Source organism: Phacochoerus africanus, chromosome X (genome assembly GCF_016906955.1).
Source record: "Phacochoerus africanus isolate WHEZ1 chromosome X, ROS_Pafr_v1, whole genome shotgun sequence".
NCBI lineage: Eukaryota > Metazoa > Chordata > Mammalia > Artiodactyla > Suidae > Phacochoerus > Phacochoerus africanus.
This window is the reverse complement of record NC_062560.1, coordinates 106,059,820-106,086,736: the sequence shown is the minus strand read 5'-3', so window position 1 is coordinate 106,086,736 and position 26,917 is coordinate 106,059,820. Positions and strand designations below refer to the sequence as shown.

At 39.6% G+C, this 26,917-nt stretch overlaps 1 protein-coding gene across 1 annotated transcript in view; it reads left to right on the top strand.

The window, feature by feature from the left end:
- The window catches only part of LOC125118205 (teneurin-1), a 353,178-nt gene that overhangs the window by 274,291 nt on the left and 51,970 nt on the right, over positions 1-26,917 (top strand). Inside the window, exon 20 of the mRNA XM_047764372.1 lies at positions 10,088-10,242. Within this exon, the coding sequence (XP_047620328.1) occupies positions 10,088-10,242 (155 nt within the window). The remainder of the gene's footprint in view (positions 1-10,087; positions 10,243-26,917) is intronic.

Sequence of the window (26,917 nt, the reverse complement as noted above, 5' to 3'; positions counted from 1 at the left end):
ATGGCATGTGGAAGTTCCCAGGCAAGGGATCAAACATAAGCCACAGCAGTGACGATGCTGAGTCCTTAACTGCTAGGCCACCAGGGAACTCTCATTTTTCTTTCTTTTACTCAACTGTCATATTTGTGAGACATTTGTATTGTTTTTATTCTAATCATGTTTTTGATTGAGCCCAAATTGGACCTTCTAAATGTGTCTTTAAACTTTATTTAAGGAGTTCCTTGGTGGCTCAGCAGATTAAGGATCTGGCATTGTCACTGCTGTGGCACAGGTTCAACCCATGGCCTAGGAACTTCCACATGCTGTGTGTGTGGTCAACAATAATAAATGAATAAGTAGTAAACTTCATTTCAAACGTTTAAAAATTATATTCGCACAGTGTTCGTGGCCGTGACTTACTTTTGGTGAATGACTCCATGAACTTCTAGCCTTAGCTTCATTAGTCAAGATGTATGGATATTGGAAGAATTTTAAATGAGGCTTCCATGTTGTCTTTGAATAGGTACTACATGCAAATAATTACCCTGAAGAGATTTTCATTCTTCTTGAGTGAGCCCACTTTTGTGAATAGTAAGCACTGTCAAGCTTAATTCCTCATATCTTCCTTTTTTTGAGTATTCAGGCCAAGGTATTCTACTTAGTTTGCTTTTTTATCAGAACCTCTTGGTCGTTCACATATCTTGAAAGAGACTCATTTTCCCCTGAGCTTAACAACAGCAATTAGTTTTTTGCATATGCCATAAATGAACTTTCCCTCCTTCGAGTGATTGTTCACATAAGGTTCTTGTGAGGTTGTTTGTTTCCTTGGATGACAGAGGCATTTCTTCCAAATGTATCTGAGCAGTGTCCCAGATACAGTTGCTTGACATTTGAAGAATTTTTAAGGTGGGGGGAGGATATAAAATATTCAGCTCATGTCCAGTAAACCCCATATATCTTTGTCTATATGTACTGAGTCCCCTTAAAACTCAGCCTGCAGGCATCTTTTGAGCAAGAGTTCTAGCAGAAAAATCAAACATGAGATATGCATTTCAGCTTGAAGTAGAACCATCTGCTTAACCCAGTTGCTTACAAAAATTCATGCATGTGCACACATATACATACACACCCTTCTATAAAGCAAGGAAAAACAACTCACACCATCCTTAGTGTCAGGTGTCATTGTTAAATGTTGCAACACCAGCATCACCCCCAGCCTAGGGTCTCCCTGAGCCAATTGCACAGCATGGAGCTTCATTTATTCGTTTCTCTGGATGAAAACTTTAACCATCTTATAAAAGTTTGAAGGCTTTTACACCAGTAGTTTAGAAAACAGAAAGGCCAGAATGAACTGAAGTTCACAGAGAAGGCTTGCTGGAAAAGCACCATCTCATAAAAACCTTGGAAGATGGATAGGATTTGAGTTGTTGGTTGGTGAACATAATAGCGACGCCAGGCTAACAACTATATATTAAACACACACATACACACCACACACACACAGTCTCAATGGCTTAACAAAATATTAGTTTATTTCTTGCTCACATCAAAGTCCAATCAAGGTTGCCTGGGAGGTAGGAGAAATCCCTGCTCCTAGCAGTGACTCAGGAACCAAGCTCCTTCCATCTAATGGCATCTTAATCCCTTAGGCCTTGGAGTCCACTGGGTGTTCTGCATCCAGCCAGCCTTGGGGAGGCAGTGCTCCATAGAGGAGCTCAACAAAGATTTTGTTAGGGGGCCATGCCTAGAACTAGCATATATCACTTCTTCCCTGAAGAGGAGGCTGGGAAATATAATCTAGCACTATTCTCAGAAGGAAAAACAGATGGGATGAACTGAATTCATAGCATTGTCTCTGCCATACTAAACAGGGAGAGCTTTCTGAAGGAAGAATGAGGACAAGAGGGTAGTGTGTCAGGAGCACAGTTGAGTTCAGCTTGGATATCTACTTTTCTGGTTTGATTTGACTAAATTTGATGAACTTGTCACAAATTCTGAGCATTGATCTTGGTGGGAACAAAAGCAGCTACATTCTTAGAAAGTAGTGTATCACTAGCCATCCAAGTATTTCATTTCCCAGTGATGAGAATCATAAACTAGATTTGATTATCTTTGGTTTCACAGCACTTATAAACCAAAACAAACTTTTTAATAGACTTTACTTTTTCGAGCAGTTTTAGGTTCACAGAAAAATCAAACAGACTGTTCATACACTGAAACTAATCTGTATAATATTGTAATGGCACATACATGCTATTAGACATATGTCCAAACCCAGGCAATGTCCAACACCAAGAATGAGCCCTAATGTAAACTATGATCATTGGGTAATAAAGATGTGTCACTGTGGGCTCATTAATTGTAACCAAGGTAACATACACTCTGGTGCAAGACGTTGCTACTGGGAGAGGTATGCACGTGTGGGGGCAAGGGGTATATAGGCAGTCTGTTTCTAGACATAAGTTTTAACAGCAGTGCTATACTAGTTATTAGATTTATTCTAAGTTCATGGATCTTGTCTGCTCACAGCAGCCTCTTCACTGACAGTATATTCCTCCTGATTGTCCTCTAGCAAGCATCATAAACTGGCAACTCAGGGACTAAATCTGGTTCTAAGCTATTCACTTGGCTCAAACTGTGTCTTTTTTTTTTTTTTTAAGACTGAGTGCATTTAGCTGGGACATGCTTTCTTTAGTTAACCTATTTCCCCTACAGCCTGTATAGTCTAACACCCTGCCTAACTTAGAAACTTATCTCACCTGCCTGTCTTCTGATTATATATGATTTTGTGACCTTTGTTTCTGGGGTTTCTGTTTTATTTAGTAGATCATAAATAATAGTCGTTATCAAAATCCCCATCACATGGAAACTGTGAGCACTTTCATTAGATTCACCAGCTCTGTAGGAGTGAAGCCACAGAATATCTTTGAAGTATAATTCTGAAGAGGTCTGGGAGATCTACAGGAATATAAGAATTCTTAACAACTTGCAGGGAGGCTCCATGGATCACTTTGACAGTCTGGCAAAAGCAATGGACCATCTCCTCATGACAATACCCATGCACAAAACACTTTGCAGATAATTTCATGGAGTTTCCAGACCTTCTGAAACCAATCTGTACACCACTCCTGTGATAAAATGATTGATAGCTCCATTCAGGCTACATGGATAGTGATTAAGAGGATGGACATTGAACTCAGACAAACATGAGCTTAATCTCACATTTTCTAGGTAGGCAATCTGGAGTTAGTCATTTGACCTCTAAACCTCTACTTCCTCATCTAAAAAAATGACATTAATAATACCTACTCCACAAGGCTACTGTGAGGACTAAAAAAGAAAATGTATATAAAGAATCCAGCACAGTGCCTGGAATATCTTAGTATTCTCAGCAAATGAAAATGGTTATTATTTAGTGATATGAGTCATCCTTATTGAGTTTTTCATGGTGCTTACCTGTATTTCACACTAGACTCATCAGAAATTCATAGTCCTTTAGATTTCTGCTTACATGTCACTTATACTCTGATAAATCACTACTGACCTTTATTTCCCTGATCCATTCCCAAGGCTCCTCCCATGGTACCTGGACTTGCCCCACACTAGTGCTTACCTTAATGCACTGCAGTGGCCTGGTTGGTTGTCCATCTCCAGAAATGGCTTCTGAGCTTCTCAAGGGCAGTGCCATATCTGTTTTATACTCTGTAGTAGTTCCAGTGCCTCGCACAGTGCCTGACACATAATAGGTGCAAAATAAGCCCTCAATAAATTAATAAGTGAGGAAAAAAACAGCTTTCCCAGTAAACTTTTAGAAAAAGAATGGTGGTAGAGGTAGGAGAGTTCTTCATTCACTCTGCCTTGCCTTGAAGGCTAAAGCTTTGAGAAGATCAGGAGATAAAGAAAAGACAAATGGCCTTACCTGTCTTTCTTGCAATCACAATTCTTGGTCCACTAACCCACATATCTCTTTTTCCTTATGATGTCTGAGTGTCTTCTGAGTCTTGAAAGAATGGACATTCCAGTCAGTAGAATATTAGTCTCAATGCTCATCATTTTTAATTTGTATTTAAATTCTTTAGAAATTGTCCTTTACTGTTTAGAATATACTGTAACTTTTTTAATTAAATAAGTCATCTGATTAAATGACTCACACTTGGGGAACTCTTGTTCTCATTGTTAACCACACAGTGAACTCACCTTAGCTGGCTATTAAGCTCTGCTTCCTCCCAACCCTAGTAACACACAGATATTTGTAATCCCTCCAAGTTCTAGAAGCTCCATTTAGTGTCTCCCTAGCAAGATAACTTAACAGGCTTATTGTGCAGAAGTAACTTGGCCCTTTCTGATTCTAGTAGGTAATTAAGTGGACACTAGTTAAATCGATTAGGGAATGGAGTTTTCTGCCTAGTAGAGAATTTCCATATAGACCACACATATGATACCAATTTTCAGAGAATCGAAATGCACATAAACAAAGCAAAATATTTTAATCTCTCTTTGATTTAAAGGGCACTTTATGATCAACTGGCTAATGTCAGTTACACAACTCAGCACTCTCAGTATTGGAGATTGAGCTGATGCCATATTGCACTTAGGACATTCCCTGAAAGTTTATTTTAACCATTTACCTCTGTCTCATAAAATTAAAGAGCAGATTGTGGCAGAAAAAAAAAAGTATTTCAGTTTTCTGGTTGCTAGGGCTGTAGATGGAGAGAATTTTATGACTGTTTTCCAAAGCTTATATTCTGGAAGTTTCATTTTTAATACAGAAATAATAAAAATGTAGGTGGCCTCAACAGCTGTAATTTTTATAAATTAAATACAGAGATGCCTTCTGCCAACATTTAAAATTGGCATTCTGCACAGCCAAAAACTCTGATCTTCACTGCTATCTAATTTGGGATTTTAGCTACTATTTCCAGGCTATTAGCTTCCACATCTGGACTCCCAGTGATCCCACATCGGGATGCCCCTGCTGCTTCAGTATCGATCAGCAGCATCCTCTTCCCCAACAGGTGATAAATTTATTAGTAGCTATCATGGCTGCCCTAGCTTTAAGCAATTGTCTTCTTAAGAATCATAGTATTTATTCATTGGAGGATAATAAGACAAGGGAAGAAGTCAAATAGTTTCGCCTGTTAATTTGCAGCTGTTTCATACAGAGCTATGCTTCACAGAGAAAAGAGCCCGCAGTTCAGATATTATATAATGTCCCTTCTTTTGCATAAGACATTGTGAATAATTTTTTTTACAAGATGCACTTTATTTATGAGCAGGTTCCTCCATAGAAAGAGCTTGTTAGGGCTTAATGCTGATGAATGGAGACAGCGCCATTCACACTTCCAGGTTATGGTCTGTCAGTGCTTTCATTATATGCACTAATTTACAAGGATTTATTTATTTTCTCACAAATGTGAAAATGTGCTCCAAGCTAAACATGCTGCCTGGGCGTCTGAGCCCAGTGTTTTCCTTGGTGGAGGTGGGACCTCAAGCTGCCCACCTCCACCCTCACCCACCCTGCATCACTGACTAACCTTGTGGTAAAAACACAGATCTAGATGTTTTATGTTTGCTCTAAAAATGAATACTGGTTAAAATTTTAAACCCTGGAAGTGATTTTCTCAATGCATTTTTATTCCTTTCTCTTCCAAAGACTCTGCTTTCCATTGTGTTTCTTGGTGGGTTTTGTTTGTTTGTTTGTTTGTTTGTCTAGGGTTGGGGGGTTTGCTGTGCCCACAGCATGCACAAGTTCCCAGGCCAGGAATCAAACTCTCCATACAGCAGTGACTTGAACCACAGCAGTGACAATACCAGATACTTACCCACTAGGCCACCAGGAAATTCCCCCCATTGTATTTTTGTTTTGTTTTGTTTTTTAGATTTAATTACTTCTTATTTTTGAAAGCTTTATTGAAGTATGGTTGATTTACAATGTTGTGATAATTTCTGCTATACAACCTTCCATTGTATTTTAAGTGCTAATGAAAATGCTGTCAAATAAGCACTTCAATGGACGTGACTATTGAAACAAATTATGCCCCCAGCATTTGGTAACAAATTTGGAAATCTGATTATGACAATATCAAAATATGAAAGTCAGTTGAATATGCAGATCTTGCTACTCCCAGATGGCTTTATGTGATCTGAAATCACTCACATCCCCATCTCTGAAGAATAAAACTTAAAATATACTGGGCATGTGTCACCTCCTCCCACTCAGTCTAACAAATGGCAAGAGATCATACTGCATCATCAATGTCCCTGGGCCATAACAACACTCATTATGGGAGAAGACCCCTCCCCTCAGCCAAATAATGGCAACAATAATTCTCTTTTTCCTGCCTGTGATTTCCAATTAGATTTTCAACCTCCATAAAAATTAAAATACCCCTTAAACCTCACCAATGAAGAGTTTGTGAAACTAGGTATTTGGGGAATTTATTTGTTTGTGTGTGTGTTGGTTGGTTGGTTGGGATAGGAAAATGAAAGGAAATGAAAATATGTACAGATAAAATATTCCTAGATACATAAATTAAACACTTATTACACGGTCCCTCAAAGACCTTTCTACTATATCTTTTTCAACTCCAAACATAAGTATAACCCAATTAAATTTAATTAAAGAATCCCAAAAAAGGATTATTTTGGAGTTTGGACCACGATAAAAGAAATTGCTACACAAATGTATGAAAGGAGAATATGCTACAAACTGTCCGCCAAATAAGCCCCAAAGGCCAACAGTGAGGGTTTAATAAGCCTCATCTGTGGAGTTCATTGACATGAAGAGAGAGAGCAATTCAGTGTTGAGAAGTTCACAGAAAATTAAAAATGGGAAAACCATGTAAGTCCAAGATTATCGTCCCTGGATCAGTGCAAACTTCACCCCCTGATAGGGATGGGGAGTGTAGTAGTCAAGGACCAAATTTGTCCTCCCTGATGTCAGCATAAAGATGTATACTTATGCACTGCTAGCTTCTGTAGGGATACATTTATTTCTCTATACCTTTTGGGAATCTGCTTCAATTTTCAAGGATTTAATTCTCTAAGTTTATTACCTCTCAGAGCAACCCTTTCAGAGTATTCCTCTTAGTCTTACTTTCCATGTGGCTGTATTCTTTGTCCTTTGACCCTTACAGAACTTGCCACAGTGACATTAAGTGTGGTGTTTGGTAAAGAATTTATGATGTCATAGACTTCAAACCTATCTGCTCTTAGCCCTTCTCTCTCCCAGACTTGAGTCTTGATTTCAGTCCATCGTCTTATGACAACCAAATTTTCAGTTTCACATTCAGTGGTATTGAATACAGAGGTCATAGAAGGTGATCCCAGATCATAAGCCTGCCACTAACCAGACCAAATTCTAGGCATTTGGGAAATCGATTTTGCCAAGACACAAACAAAAATAAAAAGGAAAGGTACCCCTTGGTTCATTCTCAGTACAGATATTCTGGAGAAGAAAGAAATGTTCATGTGCCATCATCCTTTGACCTGCTCCAGTTTTAAAAGTCTTTTTAAAAACCTCCTTGGGAGCTCCTGTTGTGGCTCAGTGGTAACGACCACCTAAGTAACCATGAGGATGTGGGTTTGATCCCTGGCCTTGCTTGGTGGGTTAAGGATTTGGCATAGCCACGAGCTGTGGTGTAGATTGCAGATGTGACTTGGATCTGGTATTGCTGCGGCTGTGGTGCAGGGCGGCAGCTGTAGCTCCAATTCAACCCCTAGCTTGGGAACTTCCCTATGCCACACGTGCAGCCCCCTAAAAAGCAGAAAAAAACAAACAAACAAACGAAAAAATGAAAACAAAAAAAAACCTCCTTAAAGATCTTTATGCCTCCAAAAATAATAAAGGGACTTATTGACATAGAATTCTCCTTGTATGGACATGTTGGTTTCTTTGGAGAACTCACCAAAACATAAATGACTTTACAGCCATTCAGGGAAAGTTGAAATGAATCTGTAACTTTTATAGATGTTAAGGATTAATACTTCATGAAGAACATCAGGATTAATCAAAGTACACCATAAAATCGAGCCTTAATATTAACCTCCTGCCAATGAATTATCTCATCTAAAAGCAGTTTATTAAGTTGGGTTTATAAACTGTCTTTAGATGAGTTCACTCTTTGCCAAGAAAATTATGCTGCATGTGTGTGCGCACGTGTGTGCATGAGCACTAAAAGGACATTCTTATTATCAAAGATCTTCTTAACTTTAACATATATTCTGAGTTTCACAAGGTCTGAATAAAGGAGAGATAGGAAAAGACTAAATCGTAGACTGGTTTTAAAGTAATGCCATGTATTTATTTTCAGAGACCTAAGGGAAACAAGAGTTGAACCATATGTCCCTTATCTGCACCTGACACTTTTTAAATGCATTATTTCATGAGATATTTATAATAACCTAGGCATAGCATAACCAGCTCATCCTATTTTGTCCAGGACTGTCCCAGTTTTAAAACTGAGCCCTGCCTCAGTCCCAGGCAAACCAGGACAGTTGGACACTTTAAGTAAGGCAGTAAAAGGTGTTCTGAGACCAATTTCCAGCGTGGGGGGGCACCACCAATACCAACACCAACACCAAGCAATTCTATACCAGTTGGGTGTCCTACAATTTCAGTCAATTCTGACTCTAACTACTCATAAAGGGCATCAGATCCCACAAGTTAAGTGCTCAATCCTGCAAATCTCTCACCCCCACTGCCTCAGAAGTCAATCGCAAGTCCATGTAGTCAGCCGTGTTTCTGATTGAACTGCAATAGACAGGAGATTCTGATAACCCCCTTTTTGGGTTCCATTAATTTGCTAGAGTGGCTCACAGAACTCAGAGAAGCATTTTTACTCACTAGATCACTGATTTATTATAAAAGGATGTAGCTCAGGAACAGCCAGATCGAAGAGATACATAGGGCAAGATATGGAGAAAGTGCAAGAAGGTTTCCAGGCCCTCTCCTGATGCACCAGCCTTCCCAAATCTCCCTCTGCTCACCATCCTAGAACCTCTCCAAACCCTGTCCTTTTAGGGTTTTATGGAGTTTCATCATCATAATCAATTAAACCATTGGCCATTGGTGATTGCACTCAATCTCTGGCCCCTAGGTCAGGAGGTGGGAAGGAAAATTCTAGCCCTCTAATCACCAGGTTGGTTCTACTGGCAATCAGCCTATGATTGCAGGTGCAGGCCAAAGTCGCCTCATTAACATAACAAATGGAATTTCTCACCACAGGAAATTCCAAGAGTTTTAGGAGCTATGTGCTAGAGAAGGGAACAGAGACCAAATTTATATTTCTTTATTATAAATCACCATATCACAGTCAGATAATCTTTTCCATATTTTACCAAAGAGAAGGCTGAAATCTGAAGAGATGAATGACTCAATCAAAGCCACACATCAATTGTAAATGGTGTATTCAGTATTAGAACCCAAACCTTCTAACTGCTCTTACATATTTTCCAAGAAACCAGGCTGCAGTTAACACAGTGTGTAAAACTGCTGTGAGAATTTTATTGGCTTTTATTTTTTTCTAGAAGTTTAACCATTCCCTTAGTGACACCATCATTTTGCTCTCCAGCCCTCCCTCTTAACAGATAATACAGAAAAATCTCAGCCCAGTTTACCAGAATTATTACAAACTCTGTTAACTGAGTGCGAAGTGATGAAAATAATTCTAATGCTTTCCAAGTCAGTTATTTCTAATGCAACTGCGAACATAAGCCGTGGCCTATGCATCCTCACTCTAAAAGAAATATAACACACACTGCTGCCCTTTTCTTTCCCATTTGTCTTAAAGAGGATTTTTTTTTCTGTTTTGGGGGGAAGGGGGTAAGCAAGTTATCTGTGGGGTGGAAATGTAAAACTGGACAACAAAATGATTAGACCTAACTTTATCTCCGCGTGTTACATTTTATCATTTCTTCTCAATACACAGAAAAGTGAATGTGTGTCCAAACCAACCTCTCTCCCCTTACTGTCCTGTCTGTGCTGAGCAAAATTGAATCCATATGTCTTTAAAATGCCTTTCCATTTCTATGGCTTCTTTCAAAATACTGATCTTGGGGCAAATGTGGCCCTCTAGACTACTAATGCTCATTTGCCCTTCCCCAACAGGCATCACAGTTGATAGGCATGGATTCATTTACTTTGTGGATGGGACTATGATTCGGAGAATTGATGAGAATGCTGTGATCACAACTGTAATCGGCTCAAACGGTCTGACTTCCACACAGCCACTGAGCTGTGACTCAGGAATGGACATCACTCAGGTAGGCACCACTGGTTTTCAAGCGCTATCACCATTTGGCATCATGGAAATAGATAACAATTTTCTCATACAGAAATTAGGTCGAAAGGAAGCCTGGCGTATCTGTCATAACACCAGAGAGCACAAGTTTCTCTTTATGTAAGTTACCTCCTTCCTCTTCAGAAAAACTCAGTTGGGAGAAAATGGTAATGCTAGGATGGCAGTAATGCTAGGTGGAGTGTTGGCATAAGAATTAAAGTCCCTCGAATTTGAATCCATGAGAGGGTAAGCCCCATCTTATTTATTGAATATTTTCCAAGATATATAATTTGATTAGTTTTAAATAATACAGTAGGTCACATTTGGAAAAATACTGACTACTAAAGTCTTTAGAAATCTTTTTTAATGAATATGTGAGCATGACTTGTTATTCATGTGCATGTAAATAGCTATTTCTAGGACTTTTGAAAATTTTTTAAGTAAAAGCAACATTCCCTCTGAGATCTATTATACATTGATTTAGGAAAGCCTTTTTGCCAGTGAGAATAAAAGGGAAAATCCAATGTAGTTCCAATCTGAGTCCAAAATTCTGATTTTACCAGAATTCTACAAAATCAGAATGAGACATGTAGAGGCTATAGAGCATACAGCAAAGCCCCAGCCACTTGCAGATGCCTTTCTTAGTCTGCAGACGCAAGAGGCTGGTATATAAAATGAGGAAAATAGACTAGATAGTCATCAAAGGGAGTTTCCAACTCTAACATTTCATGAATCTCTGACTCTGATGAAGTAGATCATTTATCTTTTCAAATGAATAGAGGTTAAGAGTTTTAGAATTAGCGTATCAGAGGGAATGGTTTTGACTGCAAGTAATAAGGCACAACTAAAAATGGTTTAAATAACAAGGTTTCAGGAGTTCCTGTCCTAAAAAGGAGTTTGCAGCCCTAAAAAGACCAATAATAATAATAATAAAGTTTCATTATCTCACATAGTGAGATGCCCAGAGGTAGGCAAAGATGCCAGTAGATTTCCCTCTTGTGTCACATTGGCCAGAATTGAGTGACATGGTGATGGCTTCACCAGTCACTGACAAAGGGGAACTGGGATCTCCAAAATGGATTCAGACCCTCTGGAATTGGGTCACCCTCCCTGAGCATATTGCTACCTAATTCTAGAATCCAAATCAGGGTTCTGTTAGCAAGCATTGAAGGATTACAGCTGGGGAGGCAACCAGCCATGTTCTCCACAGTTAAGATATTCTTGTTGCTTCAGGCTTCATAACACCTGAAACCCAGGTAAACTCAGGATACCAAGGAAAGTCAAGTGAACACCTCACCCAGAAACCTTGCTTTAGTCTTGAGCTCGAACATCCCCTCCCATCTTCAGCCCTCATGCACACACATCTCTAGACAGGTGCCTATTTGTGGGTTTCTTCTCTATGTGCCCCTGCCTCACTCCAGAAATTAAGAAAATTAGTCAAAGAGAGTTAACTACAAAAATGAAATAAGTATTGAAAGGCCTTGTAACACTGACAAAATGAATGACCATCCTTAAGAAAGATTTGGATGGATCAGGCTATCAAGTCCTAGAGCAGGCTAACTTTCCATGATGCAAAATCCTGCAGGAGGCAAGGAAAAGGCACATTATTTATGGCAGTAAGGAAGGGTGTGAGTGTGTTAATATGGAGGAGGGGGATGAAAGAGAGAAGATGCATGTATATGATTCACTTGTGGGATATTTTTAACTTAAAATAGGACACTTAGTATTCAATCAATCAACTTGAAACAATTTATCTGTTTCTGTGGGAAAAGTTATGCTGAAAAGAGAATTCTTTGTCTAAATAGAGCAAACATATGATCCTCATCATCTGAGAAGAATTCTTTTTCACACAGCACTTAGCAAGCCATAATTTCCACCATAAAAACTACTTCATCCCTTTCAGATTGGGGTGGAAAGTGCAGGGCACTGAACAAGAGTCCCAGCAACCAGGAGACAAGAGTTGTAGCAGTTTCTCTGTGACATTTCATCCCAAGCCTCAGTTTTACCGACAGCACACCTCCTTCCCTTTTCCTCACACAACGACAGACTAAGGAGAAGAATCCTTGTATGGGGGTGGGGGAGATGGACAACTGAGTGGCATAGGGCAGGGTGGGTATTAGAAACCAGCAGAATGGCCTGGGAGAGAAAGCAAGCTTCATGTCCAGATTATTTGGCTGCTGTCTCCACTGCTGTCCATCACTTCCGGTTGTGTGCTTCATGCACCCTAAAGAGTAATTAGGATTTTTCCTCTTAGTCTGACACAGGACAATGAGTCCAGACTTGATCTCTACTTCAGTGTCCAGAATATGACCTTCCACTTTTATTAGGGGCCAGCTTCTCATGGCTCCAGTCCTTCAGTCTGGAATTTCCTCTGCTGGTCCACATCCCCTTCTCCACCCTCCTTACGCCTCACCTCTTCCACAGGACCCTTCCCTAATGGTTCTACTCCTCACTGTGGTCTTATTCCCTTCCTGAAATTTAATATCACCATGTTTACTATGTAATCTGCTCTCTGTTGCCAAACTCTGTATCCAACTAGTTTCCCATGGTAGACTGTATGTCCTTTGGACATGCATGGTAAGTGCACAGAAGACACAGTTAACATATAAACCCATACCCAAAAGACATTATGGTGCAAAGAATAGGAAGGAGTAGTGAGAGATGCTGCTGGAAGGATAAGTGGGGGTGATATGGTGAAGGACCTTATAAGCATGACTGAGTTCAGTTTTATCCAAGGGACAATGGGGAACCAGTGATAGTGTGAAGCAAGGAAATGCATTTTTTAAAATAGTATTAAACATGGAAATTCATTTTTAAAAGATCATTCTAGCTGTAGTACAGAGAATTGAGTGGAGGGAAACAGTGTAGAAGGCAGGGAGGCCACTTGAGAAGCAGTCGGAGAAATATAGGTGAGACAAGGACAGAACTTGTCAGTATATGAATGGTTAGCACTTTTCCAAGAAACTGCAGTACCAATTAAATTGCTTTCCAATGGGTTTTTTTTTTTTTTGGATGTTCAGATGATATTTCTTTGGGATACAACTCTGTGATGACCTTGACCATGAAGCTGCTCAGCTTCTTGAGAATACATAGGCACACAATGATAATGGCCAAAGCTAAAGTATCAGCAGTGTGGATTGAGAAGACTAGACAGATTAGTGAAATACTGGAGCTATAATTGAAGAATTTGCCAACTGACAATTCTGGAATTAAGCAAGTATATGTATGGTAGTAACATTCACTGAGATAAGGAATACAAGGAGAGGAGAAGCAGGTTTGAGTGAGAGGTTTGAAGATGAGTTCAGTTTGGGGCATATTCAGTTTGAAGTGCCAATGTGTATTCAGGTTAAATACATCTGGCAGGCAATTGGATATAGGTCTAAAAATCAAGGCCTAAAATGGAGATCAGACTGGAGATTATCAGTTTAATCTTTTGGTAACGGCAAATAGGAGAATGGATGAGATCTTCCGGGGGAGGGGGGGTAAGCATAAAAAAAAGAGAGAGAGAAGGCTTAAGACCAAATTCCCAAAGATATCAATATTCAAGAAAAGGCCAAGGAATAGGAACCCACAAAAAGGAGACTGAGATGAAGAGATCTGACATGTAGGAGGAAAACCAGGAATGTGTGTGGTCAAAAAACCCAAGGGAAGCAAGCTTTTCAAAAGGAAGGGAATGGTTAATACTAAATGCTGCTTATAGGTCACATAAAATAAGTGTTGTTTTTTTTTTTTTTAGGAAGCCATTTGGTTTGACAGCATTCGTGACTCTGATAAGGGTGCCTTTGGTAGAGTGCTAATTAATTGGAGTTGGATTGCAGTGGTAGAGTGGGAGGTGAGGAAATGAAGAAAGTGAAAATAGATCACTCTTTTGAGATGTTTGGCTGGGAAGGGGAGGATTTGGCATTGAAGCAAGTCAGCTCCCAGGTGTGACATAGGTGCACAGGAGCTGGCAGACACTGAAGGAAATCATATGGGTATGTGGTTAGAGTGGCTACCACGAGGAAGCCAGGGTGTGGCACAGCCTCCCAGATGCCCAGCCTCTGTGGCCAGAGTTTCCTCTTGTCTGTTTAGACAACTGTAGCAGATTGAGGACCTACGTTTCCCATTACTTAAGAAAGTGGGCTGTCTTGAGTTGGAGGGCAGAAAGCTGAGTAGGGAGCTTCATAACACCTTCTAAGAGCAAAGCCCCAGTTGTTTATAGTAGTACTTACAGTGATCCAGCTGAGCTTACACAGTGCTCAGTTTCATATTTCAGTAAATCAAAATATATTGATGGGTGAAGGTGGAGACAGATGTCTAAATGAGAGCACACAGATTCTGCTGACAGGCACAGACAGGAGAGGAAATAGAGGTCTGTGCTGCAGCATGAAGATTTGAATCAAACCTTATGAAGAGCTTACTGATTTTAAGACTATGTGGCAGCATCATACATTATCGAAAGATCTTACAAAGTCCCCACATTTTGAAACTTTTAAGCAAATGTTGGATAGCAGTAATCTATGAATGCTTAAAATACAGGCCTCTCTGGAGTCAGGAAGATGGATCAACTATTTTCTCAAGATCCTTTACAACATCATGAAGGTTTCTCAACAGAAATATAACCCAATTGCTAAAGTTCCTTGTTACTTAGCCTACATTTCAAAACCAAAAGGTCCCCGACAAGGGATGGCCCATTCCTGCTAGCATAGTACCTTTGGAAACTGGGAGATGATGCTTTGCCTTCGTTTTTCTGAGGCAAATCTGAGCCTCTTAGAAGAATCAGTCCTCAAAAGCCTACCCTAATCCTCAGAAGATTATGAATGTCCTCCCTATAGTAATTGTAATAATAACTGCTGCCACTTGTTGAGAGCTTACTGTGTGCCAGAAACCATGCTAAGCATCTTATTCACACTGTCCATTTTATCTTCACAACCCAACCCCCCTTGAAAGGTAGATGTAATTATCACCATCTACTTGGAAGAAAACTGGTAATCAGAAGGATTAAGCATGTGCTGTGACCATAGAGGTATTAAGTGATACAGCCAAGATTTGAGCAAAAACTTTCTGACCTGAGGTGTGCATTTTTCCCACTTCTACATTTTCAATGACAATTGGAGATGACCAAATATCCTTGTATTTAGGGGGTGACAAATGTCACTTGGTTCAGGAATATGCTGTTTGTTCACAGAATGTGTGTTTATTGGCACTTAAGAAATAGTTTAATAAAATCTAATCATCTCAAGAAATGAAATTTGCTTTGACAATAAAATTAGCCATTTGTTCAAAATCAATATCTTTTTTTGATTTACTGAAATGTGAAACTCAACTCTTGGTATTAACTCTGAAGCATAACTGCCCTTTGTGAGCACTGCTATAAACAACCAAGCCTTTTAGTTCAGGAGGTGAGTTGATTATGAAGAGATCGGGCTCTTTATTTCTGTTGCTGCTTTTGAATCATCCTGCTCCGGTAACTCACTTCCATCTCGTGCCTGACTAGAATGGAATTGGAAGTTAGACCAAGGCTCTTAGTGCAATAGAAAATTTGAGAGTTGATCTACTCCTTGGAGCAGCTTAATGCTCTCCCAGAAATCAGCCCAATAGTAGATACACAAGCAACATGGACCTCTTATATGCAGGGAATCCTGTTGACCCACTGGCCATAATGTACACACTTTGAGGTGTTTGTCTCAGTATCCAGGATATAACCAGTCTTCCATATATGCTTGTTGGATCATCTTTTTATGACCCAGTGGTTCCCCAAAGCACTCCTTTGTCAGACGGGCCTAACAAGTGGAAGGAGGTAAACATTCTTGGTTAGGAAAGAACAACAATATCTGGTTCTTTGGAGGAGCCAGCCTTGACCCCATGCATTCAATCTACTGAGCTACTCTACTGGGAATTCTCCTCTCCCCAGTCAGTCCCTTAAGAATACTCTCACCATGTAGTAGTAGTCCAACCTCAACCTCTCCTCTAACACCTCTTGGGATAGGGAACTCACTACGTTTTCCCCAGTAGCATACTCCATCTTTGAACAATTCTGACAGATGGAAAGCTCTTCTGGGATCCCTTTAACTTTAACTGTTTAATCATGCTTTAACATTCACCATCTAGTCTTACTGAAACTCTTTAGGCCTTGTGGTATGAATTTAATCTGTATTCTATGAAATAAATATATTTATGAGCCAAGTACTATACTGAGTACTTTCATATATATTATCTTATTTAATACTCATGACAGTCCTTTAAGGGAAGTAATACATTCCCCAATTTTTTTTTTTTTTTTTTTTTTTTTGCCCATGCCTGCAGCATGCAGAAGTTCCCAGGCCAGGGATCAAACCCACGCCATAGCAGTGACAATGTCAAACCCTTAACCACTAGGCCTCCAGGGAACTCCTCCCCTATTTTTAATAAACAAGGTTCAGAAGAGTTGAGAAACTTGTTCAAGGTCACACAACCATTAAGTGGCAGAGTTGAAATTTGAACCTGGTTGACAGGAGGCCAGAATTCACATTCTTTTCACCAAACTACTATATCAAACTGCCTTCTCTATATGGGACCCTTCTCAATACATGTGAACAGCTCTATCAAGCCTCCTAAGTCACATCCCCAATTACCTGTACCTCACCTGCCATGGTTTTGAGTTCCTTTGCCATTCTTCTCACTCTTCTCTGAACATATTCTTGTTTATCTATATCTCTTTGAAAGTGAAGCTTCCAGACATGAATAAAGTAATCCAGATGTGCTCTGATTCATTCATAGGTGAAATGGGGACTATCACAACCCTCTTTCTTTATTCTCTGTTTCTGTTCATTTTGCCTGGTGGTTTTCAAAAGGGCTTTTGCCAAAGAAATGTTTAGTTCAGACAAAAGTCCTCATTTGTAAAACTGACACAAACAGCAGATTCAAATGAGAAGCAGTATACCAGAAGCTCCCCTATTCAGGCTCACTCCCACCCAGTGGTAGTTTGTGTGGAGACCTCCAAGGCACTTTTGCAAAATGCTAGAGAAATAAAGAGCACAGATTAAGAAACTGCAGCTAAAGCTAAGTTGGATTTTTTGACACTTTTGACATATGATGTGATTACAGAGGACTAAAATTTCATGTCTCTCATATCCATCTCCTCGTCTTGTACTTACAGAATTGGTTATTTGCTTATTTTGACTGTGACCCTCAGTAAGAATTATGTTTTATACCATTATTCAGGATATATAATCGAGATAAAATTTTCATGAAACTACTTACCCCAACTACACACGCACCATAATGCAGGATCTTACAATAGTCTATATTCAATCCCATTTCATTGGATTCAGTCCATATCTTTGTATTCTGCTATTATCCAATATCTTCACTACCCTTCCCAGCCCTATGGATTTAATGAATGATTTCTGTGTCTTTATCCATGAAGAAATTGATGGATAGATAGGCCAAGATGAAATTGTGGCACCCCAAAACTAGTTGTCTATTAGATTGTAAACCCATGTCTTTGAACGATTACCGATGGATGATGATTCATAGTGAATCAAGAAATCAATGCAATGGCCTATGGCAAGTTTAAAAAAAAATGAAGTAGAATAACAACGATAACAATAAAAAACTCAGAGCACATCATGTGTGGTAAGGGTAAGTATTGTTCCATGATATTTTCATTTCAATTGTATATCCTGAGTAATGGTATAAAATATAATTCTTACTAAGGGTCAAAGTCAAAACAAGCTCAAAAGCCATTATCCTCACCTATATTTCTCCCAGCTTATCCACAAAGGTATCATATGAGAAAACTTACCAAGTTGGTAAATCTGTTTAAAGGAAATTAGACTCCCTTGACATAATTTCTTCCCAGTCATAGTATCCATAAACACCACTTCCTCATCTAAGAACTAAGAAACAACTGTTTAATAACACATTCCAAGATCTTTCCCAAATCAATGAAAAGTTCCTTCCCTGCAGTTTGTGGGGCACATCTTCGGATTCTTCTTGAAGCCAGAACTATGTCTAACCACCTCTAATCTTCCAGCACATCTTCAGCTGCCCAGTATTTCTCAGTAATCGTAAGAATCAGTTCTAAAAATTCATTTGCATGTTCTCTCTAAGTAATTTTTTATGGCCAGGAAACTTGAGCTCTCTTTGAAGAACTTTGGTGTTATTTTACAATCCACAGTCCCTTCACTCATCTTGGACATTAGTAACTTTGAATCGATGTTCTTTGTGGTCACTCTCTTTAACAAAGAAAACCAAACTTTCCTCTCTCTCATGCATTGGCATTATACCACCTGGCCCAAGCAGCAGACCTTTGCCTTCCCTGATAGTCTTTAGCTCTCCACATACCCCAAAAAGCTATACATTTCCTTGTTATTTGTTTCTTAAAAGTCTCAGATAAACTAACCACAACTAGATAGAAGGGGAAATAGAAAGCCTTCTCTTTGAAATCTACATGTCAATTCAACTTTATACAAGTGGATTCAGCATTTTCTGTTGTTTTGAAAAAAACTGCACATAATAACATTCAGGCATGAAAAGTTACAGCAATCTGGGGAGAACAAAGAAAAGAAGCAGTAGTTTCAGTACAGAAAAAGCACCTTCTTTTCCCCTTTTTAAACTCTTGCCTAATGTCTCTCATTGTCTCTTCCTCTCTCCCCTGCCAACCCTTTCATGTCTACAGAATGTCCTCCATCACCCTGAGTGATATGGATGATACTGAAACTTAAGTTCTTCAGGGGTTGCTTGCCTTTCTTTGTGCACTTTCATCACTCTCCCATGTGCACACTGAAAGAGAACAGAATTAGATCTTTCGAATGAAGGCCATTATAAGTGAAATTCCCTGCAGGGACAGACTTCTGAATTTTGTGAAGCCCTGTAGGGAATCAAGAAAATCTGAATTATAATAAGTTTGCTTGAATAAAGGGATCTCCCAGGAGGGGAAAAAAAGAAAGTTTACTTTAAAAGTTCTTGCCACCAGAGATGAAAATCTCACCACCCCCACCCCCACCCAATGCTTTAGTGACTATGGAACCTATCTCACTGTCAAAGCAAAAGTCTGTGGCCACAGTCCAGATAATTCAGACCAAGAGATATGTGGTAGAAGGATGGAGTGACTTTCAGGTAAATGGCAAGACAAGGACGATGTAGGCACATTACCTAAAATATCTGTAAAGCCTTCTATCAGGAGTCAGCAATACCAGTAGGCAACAGGGACAGCTAGGTGGAAGTAAAAGAGGTGACAAAAAGGATAAGAGAGGTTTAGGGAGCGGAGAATGGCTCAAAGAGCAGATTAATGAGACCCAGGGAGTAGTAAAATGAAACCAAAAATTTGATTTGCTAGCCCTTGTACCAGCCATTAACTTCATCCTCTCTGGTCATGGTTAGTTAAACCAACTGAATCAACCACTTCCATAGTGACCACCAACTAATGAATTGGATGGCATTAAAACTCACAGCAGGATAAAGAAAATCCTCCTCCAAAAGAATATTATAAAGCCTTTAAAAAGAAAGAAACCTTGTCACATCCTACAAAAAGGATAAACCTTGACATTATGCAAAGTGAAATAAGGCAGTCACAAAAAGACAAATACTGTATGAGTCCACTCATATGAAGTATCTGAAGTAGTCAAAATTATAGAACAGAAGTAGCAAGGTGGCTACCAAGGGGCATGGGGAGAGGGAGTTAATGTTTAATGGGTATAGAGTGTGGTTGCAAGATGAGAAAGCTCTAGAGATCTGCTGCACAACAATATGAATATACTGAACCCAACTGTACACTTTAAAATGGTTAAGATGGGGAGTTCCCCGATGGCTCAGTGGATTAAAGGTCCAGTGTTGTCACCACTATGACTCAGGTCACTGCTGTGGCGTGGGTTTAATCCCTGGCCCAGGAACTTCTGCATGCCACAGACGCAGCCAAAAAAAAAAAAAAATTAAAAATTTTTAAAAGGCTAGAATGGCAAACTTCATATGTGGCTTTTTTTGTTAACAATTATAATCTCATACTGACCTATGAGATTTTGCCCACTTTCCTTCCCTGTTCTCACGCCTGGACATCAGTAGTGCAGCAGTCTCAACTGCTCAGCAATTGGTTGTTGCTTTTAGGACTGCAAGTTCCCAGGCTAGGGGTCTAATCGGAGCTACAGCTGCCGGCCTACACCACAGCCACAGCAATGCCAGATCCAAGCCGCATCTGTGACCTACACCACAGCTCACAGCTATGCTGGATCCTTAACCCACTGAGTGAGGCCGGGGATTGAACCCACATCCTCATGGATACTTAGGTAACTTCCTGCTCTACTCTTTTGAGTCACATGCACTCCATCAACCCACATCAGTCGCAACAACTCCCTCCCTCTGATCCAAAGGCTCAATCCACAAATGTAGAAATGGGAGTAGGGGAAGTGCTACTCACTACAAGTACAGAGGGCGATCAGTCTGCACCAACCATAGCAGAAAGGCGCTGCTAACTTAGCCACGATCTTCTCAAAGGGCTCCCTATATCCATGACCTTAAGTGTAAAAATATTTAAATTAGAAAATGATGACTATTTAATAAAAATGAGCAAATTTCCTGTCAGACACTTTTATAAGCTTGGAACAATTATTCACTTCTTCAGGAGTACTAGGGCATATTTTACCAAAGTTCTCTGGACAGTTTCCTAATTACCCATTTCTCTTTGACTAAGGTAGCATGTCTTGTAAAAAGAACATAGACAGTCCTGGGTATGAGTCCAGATCCTGCCATTTATTAGCAGTGTGTAGCATCAGGCAGATTACTCATGGTCTCTGTGTCCGAGCTTCCTCAACAGTAGAAAGTGGAATTAAAAACCTGTACTGTCTCCTAAGGCTATTATGATAGTTAGACAAGAAAACAAATATGAAAGAACTTTTTTTTGAAAGGCACTTGTTAGTGTTGATCAGAAGTGAAGAGAGAGGTCAGATGGTATTACACGTAACCTTGGCTTTTATGTGTTCCTTTGTCCCACCAGTTAGGTGAGTGGCATGTGGAAAAAAGGTTTCACAAACCTCATCTATATAGCCATCAAATTATGCTGTCACAGAGCATGAGGTGGCACTTAATGTTGTTCAGACTCTGGTTTGACAGCCGCACCAGTAACCATAAAAAAAGGTGACTTTAGGAGTCCCTAGTGGCTCTTCACATTACTTACCTGCAAATGATTGATCCATTAGTGTTTATGGCTGAAAATTACATAATAATGCTGAATAAACAATGCTTTTAGTTGCCATTTCTATATTTGAGGAAAAGAACATCTATTTTTGAATCATTTATTCTGTTCTCCTCTGAAATATGGCAATATATTAAAAAAAATTAAATCGTTTTTATCTAGTTCTTGACCCAAAAGAGGTTTTCTGTAATTTCAGATTCAGCACTACACTTGGAAAACAGACCCTAGAATTTTAGAGCCAATTAATTATTCCTCCTTATGAAGCTAATTCAATATATGACCCAATTGTTGATTGTGTCCTCGCTTTTTTTTAATGTGAAAGCACTTAGAAACGTATAAACTGCTTTACAAATATAAGGGATGATGTAAGATGTTAATTGGCACCTTCAGGAAATTTTTTCTGTTGATTCATCATATACTTGCTAAAATGGGAGGACACAAGAACAAAATCAGTCTGCAAGGTGGTTACTCTGATTTTGTAATATATGTGGTTGTCAGTCTCTAATTTAAATGCATTCCTGGATAATGTTATTTATTGCTCATTCAGTCCAAACCTACTCTCCTTGCTCTGTCAAATGCAGGAAAACACCTTCTGGAATTGCAAAGGAGAGACAAATTTTTCTAATCCTTTATTAGAGGGTACAAGAAACAAAATCAGGCCTCTAGGGTAGACTTCCCATCATAGTAATATTCATATAAAAGGTCTATAAAGTAGAATGATCAGGAAGAGAGACCACCTGGGTTTGAATCCTAACTCTACTTTCTAGATGTATGACCCTGGGGAAAAAAAATCCTGTAAATGAGGATGATAATGTTACTTTTATCTATAAGGAAGTTGTGAGGATTAAATGAGATAATATATATAAAAAATCACTTAGCAAAATACCTGGCTCATGAATGCTCAATAAATTAGGAGGAGCAGCAGCAGCAGCGGCACTAGTAGTAGTATTTGATCTTCTGTTCACAGAACAGAAAATAATTGAGCTGATAATTTACAGAACCAAGATTAAAAAAAAGGACTAAGAAGTTTAGAACCACTGTAGAAATTGTGTAATCTTCCCTTCTGTCCTTTGTACACACATGTACCTTTTGCAGAGAGGCATGCATGTACCTGTAGATGAGTTTGATGGGCTGTATCAAGCATATGCTCCGGAGACTGGTCTTAATCTGCTGTGACCTTCCCAGAATGTTTCATCTGCCCAATGCTGATGTGAAGCTCTATCTAGATCACTGAGACCATGTTCAGTCTAGTCATTCTGGTGCCCCAAATCCTTCATTTTCTTTCTACTTTCAAGAAGTGTCATGCTGACTGTGGACCTAAGGTTAGAATGTTGTGTGAGTTTCATACATCTGTAAATTTGAGATGTATAGATTTTAGATCATCTTTGTCTCTTTGAATCAAGAGGTAAAAGGAAGCAGCTCATTCAGTGAGTGGCCTGCAACCATCCTAGGTGGGTCAATTTCACACAAAAAAATTAAATGTGAGAGTAGATAAGTAAGAAGACAGAGTTTATCTAGGTTAATACAAAGACTATGGCTCTCCCAAGACAAAAAAAGAGGATCCTAGCTAAAGTGGAAAATCAGAAGGGAAGAAGTTATGAGGCTGATATATTCATGATAAGAAAGAGAGCACTGTCCTAGGATTTTTGAAGAAAAATTAGTCTATGAGTTGCTCTGTCTTTTTCTTTTTTTGTCAAGATACTTGGGTTCCAAGCATGTCATTCAGTTGAAAAAATTCTAATGTATTAAAAACCCAAATTTTTCAAAATTATAAACAGAGAGAAGCTTTGCAATAAAATTATCCACAGAGTTCCTTTAAATATCAATCATTTCCCTTATTCAAATTCATTCAAACTCTTTTTTTTTCAAACTGCACTTTTCAGGCCTCCATCTCTTAGGTAAAATCACAATCAGGGTCTAACAACTTACTATCTGAGATATCTGCATTGCTCCCTCCAAAGTGACTGCTTGGGTTGTTTATATAACAAGTGGGGAACAGCAGGCCAACATCTTCAGCTCCAGCACATCCAAATTCTGCTGAAATGTCTGCACACAAGCAAATAGCCAGGGTTGTCAGGGGCCTTAAAATAAAAGTCAAGTACCGTGCTCAATGCTATATCGAAAACATAATTTATCACATAAATAAAACTCCCTCAGCAGTGTCCTCTTTCCACACAAAGGACAATGGCACGTTAGCTCTTATTAAAACTATTAAGCACCAGAGGAAAAGCATCTTCAAAGTTCAGGGAGAGTCACAAGCTGCAAAGCTTGCAAACTACTTTTGAACCACTCAGTCTTCCACACATTTTGCCTGGCAGGCGCCATGACCTGAAATAAACTTGAAAGTCTCTAAGATGCAGAAATATCTGGTTGTGAATTCAGTGGTTAGCATCTAAGGCTTATATGGCCAACATCCTGGGCTAAGTCCCAATGTGAGCCAATTGGCCTATTTTTTCAGATATTCGGGAGGGGAAAGTGTGTGAATCAGTGCTAACCCACCTTTATTAAGTGGAAACACAATTCAAAGAGAAAGTTCTATTGGCTGTTATCAGAAGCATCATCTTTTCATTCAAAAGTTAGTATATTTAAAGAAGTGAACACGGAACGTATAAAACATGAAGGAGTTCCTGCTGTGGTGCAGTGGGTGAAGAATCTGACTGCCATGGCTCGGGTCATTGTGGAAGCACAGATTTTATCCCAGGCCCAGCACAAAAAGGATCCAGTGTTGCTGCAGCTGCATAGGTCACAGCATAGGTCACAGCTGCAGCTCAGATTCAACCTCCGGCCTGGGAACTTCCATATGCTATGAGTGTGGCCATAAGAAAAGAAAAACAAAAAAACACTTACCAAGAGGCTACACCTGCTGAGAGGTGTTTATCTTGAGCTACATAAGAAAAGCAGGTGTTCATGTGGTCCACCTCAGAAGACGATCCCCAATCCAAATCAAGAGGAAAGGATTCTGAAGGAGCAATCCCAATTTCTGACAAGGAGACTAGCAAGAGGGAATATAAAGGATATTTAGTAGTAAATGACCAATGTATTATTATTTATAAGTAAATTGTAAGCACACAGGAAATGTTGTCATGGGCCCACCTTCTGAACCAATCAGTACGGAATTCTGCCTCCAAAGAGGTATGGAAGAGTGGCATGATCCACTGTGAAATCATCCTCAGAAATCACAAGAATGAGAAATTTTTAAACAGTAATGACATAACATGGCAGTTCCAGAGAACCAACAACATTAAAGTCCAAACACAGTGGATTTATTTTATGTGTGTATTTTCTGGACATGGCAGCTTCACAGGAGGGTAGCTACACTGGGGATGCTAATGACTAATCAATTCTTTCAGTACAATGTAGTCTTGGCTGGTTCTTGTTCACTTTTACTAGTTTTCTGTTACCACTGCCCTGCAGTGGGTATTGCTCTTCCTTCCTCTTTCCTTGTATGTGTCTTGTTACTGTGAGTATCTGTTCAGATCCAGCGAGAAAAACAGAAACCACATTAGATATTTTAACAGAGAGGATTTAATATAGGGAAGAACTTCACAGGTGTTAGAGGGTTGCAAAAAGAGAGATAATAGCTGCAAAAAGCAGCCACCACCTCTAAGGCTGGGGAAACAAAGGAAAGGGGTTGGAATTGTCAGAATATAGACAGATGGAGGATTCGCTCCATCGATGTGGGACCAACTCCTCTGAGAAGAGGATGCCAGTTATGCTGCTTCCGGTCCCTCTGAGGGAGCATGATGAGGCTGATATTATGGGTATGGAAAGGAGCCGGAAAGTGCAGCCAGCTACTGCTGCCAGGATGAAGGACTACTGTTACAGCAATACTGACTGGAACAGAAAGCCAGCAGGAGGGAGGAGGGAGTGAGCCCCTTCTCCCTCCTCTAGCCTCCCAGAACCCGTTTATTTCCCATAGTGTCAGGATCTATCAAAAATCCAGCTGGCAAAAAAAAAGAAGTGTAGTTCGCAGAGTCCCAGCCCCAGCATCACAGTGTCTTTCAAGGGGCAGTGTCTTTCAAGGAGCAAGTTTGGAGCTGTGAGACAAAAGCTCACTAACTAGCACACTACACAGTGAGGTGTTAGATTCCCATGTCATTGTTACTGCAGGAGTCACTCAGATATGCCTACAGTTTGGATGAAACGTTAATTAGAGTGGACTGTTTGCCACAGAGGATTTCATCATTACTGAATCCATAAGAAGCTGTTATTGGGAGACCTCAACCAGAGCTGCTCAGTGTGTTTGTGGGAGTGATTCTGAGTCCCCTCTTGTTGAAGCTTGGCTACTCAATATTCATCACCATTTTTTGCTTTTGTTCAAGCTCAAGTCCATAGCCTGCCTGCTTCCTTAAATGATTTTGTACACATGATAAGTGGTCAGGTAGCCAGTCTCCAGAGTTCTAGAAGCATGAAGCCTGAGCTGGGCCATCTGTTGAGTATGTGCTGTTTTGTATTACACATAGGGAAGTGGTGGGCAAAACCCGGAAGCGCACTGGAGGCTTAATGAAAATAAGACCAGTTAAATCTTTCCTCTAAATGTTCATTAGGCCATCTGTTCTTATTAGTGTCCTTATCATTTGGAAGCATTACAGAGTTAAGATAAGAGACACAATCTGTGAAATTCTAGTCTAACTTGAAATGAACTTTTGAGTGGAGCAATCATAAGTTGTGATATTTCTCTTCCCATTTAGAACCCTACCCACTTCTAAATATCTCCATGGTGAAATTTTTTAATAGTTCCTTCCTGAAATATTATACCGGAAAGCAGGGTTAGCAGTAGCTACAGAAATGAAAACATAATCTCAGAGTGGCTGATCAATGAAATCAGACCATTTCATAAAAGCCGTGCAGTCATACTTCTGGCCTGTAAATTGCTTTAGGTGCCAAAGGGAATTGGAAGCTTGGTCTATCCTGTCGAGCCAACACTATAATATTAACAACCTGCAACAGACAAGTTTCTGCAACTGCTCAGCAGGAAAGAACTCTATAGAATGATTCCAGGGGCTTCTTCAAAGTCCCTGGCTCCTACACAGGCAAAGCCTTGGCTTTCGAGAGGACAAGTAACCTCCTACTGCATGAAGACACACAGTCGTCTTCTCCTTACTCCAAATTCTCTCAGAATTCATGGTCTCATCACCTGGCCTCATGTGGGATTTCATGTTACCTTGGACTGTTCTCTGGTTGTCTTCTCTTCTGTATGTATATCTCCCACAGTGCTGGTATTTAAGAAATTCATCATATAAAATTTCAGTGGATATTTAAGAAATACATATCAAATTAAGTTGAGAGACTCAAAAGAAAAAAAATGAAACATGGCAAAGCTTTTGTATTCCTCTCCCCACCCACAGAAGTGCTGAAAGGGTTAATTTCTTTAACTCTAATGATAAAACCCAAGATAGAGAGAGATACTAATAGTAAATCGGCAAGTAGCATCATGTACAATATGTTCTTCTTACAATAACAATCAAATTTACAAACAAATTAGCTGTGGAGTCTGAAGGACATTCTG